The sequence below is a fragment of the Coturnix japonica genome, chromosome 2, assembly GCF_001577835.2.
Source record: "Coturnix japonica isolate 7356 chromosome 2, Coturnix japonica 2.1, whole genome shotgun sequence".
NCBI classification, from domain to species: Eukaryota; Metazoa; Chordata; class Aves; order Galliformes; family Phasianidae; genus Coturnix; species Coturnix japonica.
Genome location: NC_029517.1, coordinates 13,922,617 through 13,931,426, shown reverse-complemented (window position 1 = coordinate 13,931,426; position 8,810 = coordinate 13,922,617). Strand labels below are relative to the sequence as shown.

Here is an 8,810-nt window from a genome sequence, read left to right as displayed (position 1 = left end):
GCACAGGGGCGGGAGAGCGCGGCCGGGTCACGGGCGGAGGAGCCGAGAGCCGGGGGAAGGGGAACGTTGTCCTCCTAAAAACAAAAGGCGGCTTGTTCGCCCCCCGCCCCCCTCCCCGAGGCCCTTCTCCCCAAAACTGCTGCTGCGGGCTGTAACCTGAGCAGGGCATGATTTTAGACCCTGAACTGGGGTTGTCAGTAGGGCTTCGTCTCCACAGTTGCCAGTCTCTACAGTTGCCAGCTGCTGGGGGTGTTCAAAAACATCAGATCCTCTGGCTTTTGACAGTAACTTCAATTTAAGTATGATGAGTCCCGTAGTCTAATGCCTATGAGAAATACGAAAGAATAAAAATAAGAAAAATAAAATTATACCTTAAGGAGGGTGTGAGTCTGGGGAACGCTGTGTGTAGGGATACTGCTCTTCTTAGGGCATTTAACTAAACCATTTTATTACATTTCTGAGTGTTTCTATCACTGTGAAGTGTCATCTGATGGTCCGAGGCAGCTGTCAGTGACAGTTCATGTAATATAAAACACTTGCCACTCATGAGCTCGCTCTGCAAAATCAAGCAGATCAAAAAGAGACATAACTTGTTAGTTTTGGTAAATGTTCCAAAATGAATTGTCACATTATGTTCTGCCCTCTTAAATACCCCCCCAAATTCTAGATTTTTATTGTATCTGTTATGGGCTTGCTAGTACTGAAGTCTATCTGCAGAAGCTTAACGTTGATGCAAAAGGAAGTGGCCTCCATTACAGTATGGATATTTACAGTTCACTCTGTTTCAATATAACTGTCTCTTTATTTCTTTAGTACCAGCTGCACTTGTGCTTGTTTTGAGTGTCAGAGGTTTTGTGCCCCACTTACCGTTTAAAGTATGCAGTCCTTCACTGAGAAAATAGGAAGAAATTAGGCTTATCTTAACAGCAAATGTTATGTTGGATGTCGTGGTGAGAGCAAATGGTTTCAGTCCTAATTACAGAACTTGTTGCTCTAATGTAGGTAATTAAAACTAAGAGGATGAATAGTGGTTATTTAAATGGGAAATAAAAATTAATTACTTCAAAAAGTGTTTTAGAAGAAAGATCTGAAATTTATGACTGATGTTAAAATGTTCTTTCTGTATCTATATCTGATGAAAATGCCTGTTTTCTTGTGATCTTTTTCAGGCTCTTAAGTACTCATCCAAGAGTCACCCAAGTGGTGGTGATCATCGTCATGACAAGATGCGAGACACCACAGATCCTTCACCACCAAATAAAATGTTGCGGCGCTCTGATAGCCCTGAAAACAAATACAGTGACAACACAGGGCACAGTAAAGCAAAAAGTGTGCATACTCACAGAGTTAGAGAGAGGGATGGTGGTGAGTTGTCTTTAATTAACCTTTCTTTAAGCGATTACTGTTTCCTCATAAAATTAAACAGTTGTCACTCAGGTGAAGGGAGCATTGCGTTGAGCGATGTTCTTTGATGCTCGGAAGACTGCTGTGAAACCAAAAGCCATGTTTGCTTGGAAGCAGGCATTGTAACACCTGTTAGCTGTCTTATTTTTACAGGTATGAGAGTTCTGCATACTGCAACGTTCAATAAGATAAAACCATATTCTAGAGTTCTAGAGATTGACAATCTTAAAGGTTTAAGTTGCTATTTTAGTAAAAATAATTTAGTATTTCTGTAATGTAGGTATGTGCTTCCTGGGCTACACTCTGAGAATGATAAAAAATAGCTTTAGATCTGGTTGCTGTAAACTAACAATGTTAAAATCAAAGATAGCACTTAGTACAATATCTCCTGGCAGAAGCTTAGTCAGGTAGCCTCCTATCTTTTTACAGTGTAATTCAGATGATAATAGTGTGCTCAGAAGTTTTAAGCTGGTGTTATTTTCTATTTCTACCTCCTAAAAACGCCTAAGAGTAGAGTTTTCCTTTTGGTAAAGGAGAGTAACAGCTGGAGGTTTAAAAAGTTTGTTACTGGGTTTGGAAGTCTGTTTTGTAAGTATTCTATTTGTTCTTTGTATTGGGTTATAAAGTATTCAGGGACAGAACTTGAGACAAAGAAGCACCAGGAAAAGTTCTCTATAAAGTAAACAGCCTGGGATGTACAGGTGTATTTATCACTGCAGTATTGTTACTTATTAAAGTAACAAATATAATATCTTTGTGTCCTTTAGAACATATTAGTTCCATACCGCGTGTACATTTATGGTGCTCAACTGTTCTCAACAGTTCTTACATTTTCCCACTTTTGGGGATTAACAGTAGACCACTGATACTGAGATATTACTTAGTAGAAGGTTTGCATAGACTTGCAGCATTTCTTAGTACATTGGTTTTCATTGTATTTGCTCATACTTGAAAGCACAGTAATCTCAGGATGAAATGCACATGCAAGACTGGTAGACTGCTATCACACATTACTTTCCAAGACACAAAAGTGCCTTCTCTTCCTTTTTTACCTGTCCAAAGGTACTTGTCCTAAATCCTCCTTTAATTCTGTGTTCGGTGGTAACCGATTTCAGTGAAGCTACATTTAGTGGAGTTATGCATATATGACACTGTTTGGAGGTTGAGCCTCTGTGGGGAGCATATTTGCTTATTTTAGCACTAAAATTGTTTTTGAGGGTAGAGAACAGATTCTAAAGCTCTCACTGAGTCTGGACTGAATAGTTGGTGAGTGATCTGAGGTGTGGATGTAGATAGTAATGATGGAAAAGGAATTATTGGTAGCTTTGTAAGTGTAAAGAACACTGTCCCACTGCTGTTAATAGAGTGAAAAATGTCCTTTATTCTATCTGAAAGTGGTCTTGTCTAAATTATATATCAGTGGGCTGGGAGAAGGAGGTTGTATTAAATAGTTTGAGGGAAGTTACAGCCTTTGAAAGAGCATCTATGTTATTCTATTTAAAAGAAGAAATGGTTTTTCTTGTCTGTTCTTCATAAGTTCAGTTTGGTGCCAGTTTCAATGTTCTAACACACACTCAAAACAACCCAAGTTAAGTACTGTGTATTGCTGAACCAAAGCTAGCCAGATGGGAGCTAGGAGAATGCCAGCTTTGTCTTCCAGAGCAACTCCTTGCAAGTTTGAAGTTGTTGCATCTTATTCTCTATGTCCCACTAAGATGTACCAGATCTTTCTGTCAGTGTAAATTAAAGGTAGGTGTTAGAATGTAGGTGAATATGGACATGTTGCTGATGCCCAAAAGACACAGTCTGATAGTTTGTAGTGTTCTCTGTCAAATTACTCTGAGGTACTGTTTTGCTTTGTAGTATTCCCTCAGTTTTGCAGGTACAGATGTACCTTGGGGGGAATAAGAAAAACCTTGCTGTGGTTAAATGGGTAGATGGCAAGCAAAAGTTTTCATCACTGTTGTCCTGTGACATGTTTTCCAACACATTGCAGTGACTTCTTGGGGAAAGAAAAATAGGCTTGTTTGTAATTGCTGTACATTTCATTATTTTAAAGTGAGTAGTGCTTGATTTGAAGCTGTTACAAAGGTATTATTGCCTTCTTGTGACCTGGCTGAACTTAGCAAAACAAACCTCACTGAAAATCTGCAGTAGTCATTTCCCCAGTCTGCACTGAAGCCCCAAATAAGCAATCTTTGTTTTATGTCTTAGAAATCAAATCAGAAATGTGGGGTATTACTGCTGAACATAAAGATGAATTAACCTGATCTGCTCCCTTGCAAGTTAGTGTTATAGAAGGCACTCTTAGTATCACCTGTGCTAAATTTTGCTCTGGAATGCTACAAAAAGATAGGTTCATCCAACATGCTGATGGGTGCTGGGGACTCATTTAGTCTGGATTGACTCACTTTTTTGTGGTAAGCATGGAAAGGGCTAACCCTTGTTTAAAGATTTAAGTACACACAACGTGAAAGGGCTGTGATTCAGTTGGTTTAAAATGAATAAATAAAGAAATGCTTGAACCCTCCCACTGTGAAAAGCTTTGCTGCCTATATAAAGGTATTTGTATAGCTTATAGCTTTATAGCAGTATAGCTTATACTGGGAATCTTTTTTAATTTGTTGAAATATATCCATAAGAAATTTTATTACTGATAATAAATATCAATAATTGATAATTTGATCAATACTTAAGGTTTTAGAACTTAGACTAAGAGTAAGCCCTCCACACCAACACACTGAAAACAAAGCTTTTTTCAGAGTTGCTTCGTTCATGGTTTCTGTGGAAAGAGAACACAGAGAGAGACATGAGTTACACTGGAGAGAGACCTCCAAGTTTATCTTGTGTTAATGGGAAAGTACATGCAAGTTTTTGTCACATCCTTTGTTTTCAAAGAGTGCTTGTAAGTCTAGCATATCAGAGTGCTGGAATAACTTTGTTCTTGCTTTCAGGTCCCTGTGCATGAGGATATTATCTGTACGTGCAAGGGTTTGAAATCTAATGAACAACCACCCTCTTCTCTGTATCTCTTATTTCTAGGTCAGCTGCTGTAGGCAACATGGAGTTGTAAGAGATCAGGAGTCTTAGGAGACCAAGTCATGTGTGAAGTTCCTGAGCAGTAACAAATAGGGAGTTACAGCCAGCATTGTTTACAGTGAGCAGAGCTATGAAGGGCCTTGTAAATGTGGAAGAGTGTTTCCACTAAGAAGAAAAGGGAAGTACAAAGATTTTAACATTAGAGTGCCCAGGGATGGTAGATGATCTTTGTAAGCCTTTTCAAGGGTACAAACAAGGTAATGATAATGCTGAAAGTACAGGAAAGAAAAACCAAAGCGCTCACATATGTAGGGTGGAATATGTTGGGAATGCTGTGGGGGGAGGCGTGTGTGTATATGTACATCTATCATTTAGGAGTAAAAACAAAGAGGTGGCCTTCAGAGTTTTGTTTTTAGAATGATATTTCTTTTTACTTAAAGGTTTATGTGCCAGTATTACCAACAAGTGATAGCAAAGAGATGCAGCAAAACTTCATGCAAATAAGAATAATTCAGTTTAGTTAGTTGATGTACACATTTGTTCCATACAGTGCAGATACCGAGTTTTTCTCTGCATTTATCACTGGGAGGCTTCAAAACCAATGTGTTCAAGAATTCTTGCTGGGAACTTGTGTCGTGAGTTATCCTGCATTGCTTTTAGTGGTTCCTGAAGGAGGCTGCAGTCCTTGTTGCAGAAGGAATGCTCAACAGTTGGATGCAGGAAGTGAACTTTTTCCTGTGTTAGCAACCCTCGCAGCAGAGGAGGACAAGAAACAAACTGTTGGTTACATTGGCATCACTGTTAATTAGCTGGCAGAAATAAAAGGCATTAGGGCAGGTGGAAGAGAGTGGAAGCGGCCACGGCAGCATGCATTGCAAAGAGGAAATTGAAGGGCTGCTGAAAAGAGGGAAGTCTGAGGACAGTGAAACATAGTGCAGAGCAAAGGGGTTGAGGAAGCAGGTGGTGTAGATGCTGGCCATTTAGTCAGTGCTAACTGCTCTAAGTGGTCCGTTTTCTTTACAGTCACTGCTCAACTGGAATAAGTGAAGTTTGTGATTCAGATGAGAGTGTGGGTCATCCATGAAACAGGCTTTGAAAACTGCACCTCATCCCCAACATCAGAGCAGTTTATTTATGTATTTATTTGTAAGTGTAATTTCCAGGACCACTCAAATCTTAAAAGCTTTTTGGTTGGATTACAGGAAAAAAAAAAGAGATGGGAAAAATATTCTGTGATTTTCTTTGGGTCTAATTTGGAATAAAAGCTTTCTCGTATATCTCGCTAGTAGGAGAACCTTCGGTTGGGGATAGTTCATTTTTAAGAGTTCGCTATAAAAGTTTGGAAATTATAGATAATACAGTAGTAGAGAATGGAAAATAGCATTAGATCTGCTCTGTATGCTCAGCAGTGTTTCTGAAATGACTTTTTACTGGATCGGTTCTATTAGTTTTTTATTACGATTCGGTGGTTGGGCCTTGGTTTTTTTTTACTCTGCTGTGAGAATCTCAGGAAAAAAAGGGTAAGTGTAATAATAGTATCATAAATATACCCTGTGTGTACACTCCTGTAGTTTTGATGTTCGTAATGTTGATGTTGAGAATTACTTTTGAAAACTGTCTGCAAAGCTTGCTTTTAAAAAGCACACGATAGAAGATGCTTTTAGCTTCTTTCGCTAATAATAGTTGGAAAGAATTGTGCTATCAAGATGACAGTATTAAAAGCTGTGGCTTTAAGGTGTGCATTTAGCTGCGTGAAGTGCTCTAGTAATGAAGTTAAAGTATCTGATGTAGTTTGAAAGCGAAAGGCAATGTACTAATGGGAGACGATCCAAAGTGGGAGTTCCAACACATGGCAGCAAGTGATGCTGCTCGTTTGCAAGCTGCTGCTGCAGCCAATTCCTAAAATCCGTTGGTGTGAGGATTGTGATGCTGGGAACATTATTTACCATCCTCATTTACTAGTATGTGAAATACAGATCCGTACTCTCTAATGGCCCCTGGTTAAAGTTGGTTCCTTAACTGCTGGTTGGGACATAACTCTTTTCTCTGAAGAGAAATACTGTTTCTTGACAACTTACATTTTTCTTCCTTGCTGTTTCTGCCCTCTCTGTACAGACTATCAAATAAACCTGCAAAAGTCACTACGTTATGCAGGACTTCGGCCTCTGTTCTGGCTGAGAGAAGAGGTGATTTCATTGAAATGTGATTTGCCTTCTATATGCTGTCTTCTAACTCAGCGTGCTGTAATATCTTTGTGGTGGAAAACAGTAATTCAGGGGCACTGAGCGTTCAGTATTAACTACTTTTGTTTTTGAAGTCCACTTCTGTACAACTTCCACAGACACTTCCTGGGAAGATCTTTACTGTTGGAGTAGAAAGTGTTCCTTGTACAAGTTCTTCAGTTAAGGGGTGTATGGGAAATCACAGCTTGAACCACTGATTAATCAGCTGAGGCAAGTGTTGGGTCAGCTGTGGGAGCACAGGTGAGAGTAATGTAGCTGTGCTCCCGGAAGGGGTGGACTTCGACTCCACCCCCTCTGAGACCTCATTTAAGGGCTGACCACCACTGAGGCAGCATCTCTTGGAGATCGCTCCCCAGTGGAGACTGCCTCAGCTATCTGGTCCAGGCATCGACATTGGTGAGTTTTCTTTACTAATAACCTTTGACTATTTATCACCATCTTAGTCAATATCTTTATATTAGCCACCTTTAAACCATCCTTTGTTACCACCTTTACAAGGGGTAAAAAAGAAAAAGCACTCCTGTTGAAAAGCAGTTCTTAACAGTGATGCTCGTAAAGCTTTTGTTTCGCTAGCAATTGGTTGCAATGTAAAAATGAATTTCTGGACTTAAATGTAGCACTTGAAGAGGGAAGCATTGCGCTGTGTTGATGGTGTTAGTGTTTTCTCTTGAATTACAAGGGATGCCAAAACATGGTTGTACTGATCTGCAAATGCTTCTGCAGCAACTTCAGTACAAGAGGATTCAGTTTCCTTTCTTGAAGGCCTTTTGCCCATTCCCTGCAATGTCTCTGGAGAAATTCTGTTGAGAATTTTAAGTTTCACCAAACTTAAAAATGAGTTTGGTGAAAGAATACTGGCAAACTCTCACTGTGCTCAGGTTAACGGGTCTGAAAGAAACACTTTTGTATTCATTCCTTTTCTCTTGCACAGTACTTGATTTTTCTTCAAGCTTGGGAGATTGAAATGCAAGTTTTAAGATGATTTACACTTTATTTCTGACTAGAGACTGAGGAGAAGCGGACTCTTGGAGCAGTATTCAAGAATAATGTCCGGTTGGAATGTCTGAATTCCAAGTTAGTGGAAGGGCTGGAAAATCATTGAGTGGATGACTGACAAGAGACCTCATTATTCATTTTTATGCTGTCTGGTAAATGGCTGTGGCTTCGACATGATTCCATGCATGCAGCCACCGTACTGTGTGTTGGAAGAGAATGAAGATACCTTAATACCTTGTGGTGATTGGGTCTGTTTGGAATAATTAGCTCCTTTCTGTGGCTGTTGTAATGAGTTGAACAGCATGTTAAAGTTTAATGCTGTAGTTTTTCTGCTGCATTTTAAAAAACATAGCCTAATTTTGTTTCTACAGCAGCAATATTGATGAAATGTAACTTAAACTGCTTTGCCATCACTCAGAAAAGGGACATAGTGTGGTATGACTCAGAGCGACGCAGGCGAGGTACTCAGATATGAACAGCTGGTTTCCAAAGCTAAATTCCTCACCTTAAGAGTGTCTGAGGTACGGCTGGAGTCTTGACAGTGCTTTTTCTTTTTTTCTAAGCTTTTGTTATTGGTATTTTGATACATGGAAGCTAATTTCTCTCTGGTGTTCCTTACCAACTGAGTTTAAACACACAGAGATTTTGAACCAAGAAAATACTATTTACATCATTTTACACATTGAAAACTGAGAACTTATTTCAGAACTGCTTCCAAAAGTATCATTAAGTATGTTGTTTGATTGTTTGCTTTTGCTATATGTGAGGATTTAATCTTGTACATGAACAGAAACGTTCTCCTCTCTGGGGAAGGAATTGTAGGATTGTTCATGACTTACCAGTAATCTACAACTGAATGGCAAATAATGAAAACTATTCAGTAGTACAGAGCTAGTGAAGTTACGCAAAAGGGAAAATGCTGATTTCTCTGCAGCTAAAAGTGGTCTGTTGTGTGAAATGTTACAGGAAGGAGAGTAAGCATTAACAGAAGGAAAACAGCTACGTATGGTGATGACTCTTAAAACAGATGTGAAACTCCTGACACAATTAAGAGCATAACTGCTGAGTGCAGTGCTAGCCAGAAAGTTACATGATCAGGGGAATATGGAGCAGCAGCAGGCAGAGATT

The 8,810-nt window shown here is 39.4% G+C and overlaps 1 protein-coding gene across 4 annotated transcripts in view; it reads left to right on the top strand.

The window, feature by feature from the left end:
- WAC (WW domain containing adaptor with coiled-coil) overlaps nt 1-8,810 on the top strand; it is a 51,517-nt gene that overhangs the window by 1,155 nt on the left and 41,552 nt on the right. For all 4 annotated transcript variants that reach the window (XM_015853210.1, XM_015853214.1, XM_015853212.2 and 1 more), the window contains exon 3: nt 1,170-1,365. In XM_015853210.1, coding sequence (XP_015708696.1) covers nt 1,170-1,365 — 196 coding nt within the window. The remainder of the gene's footprint in view (nt 1-1,169; nt 1,366-8,810) is intronic.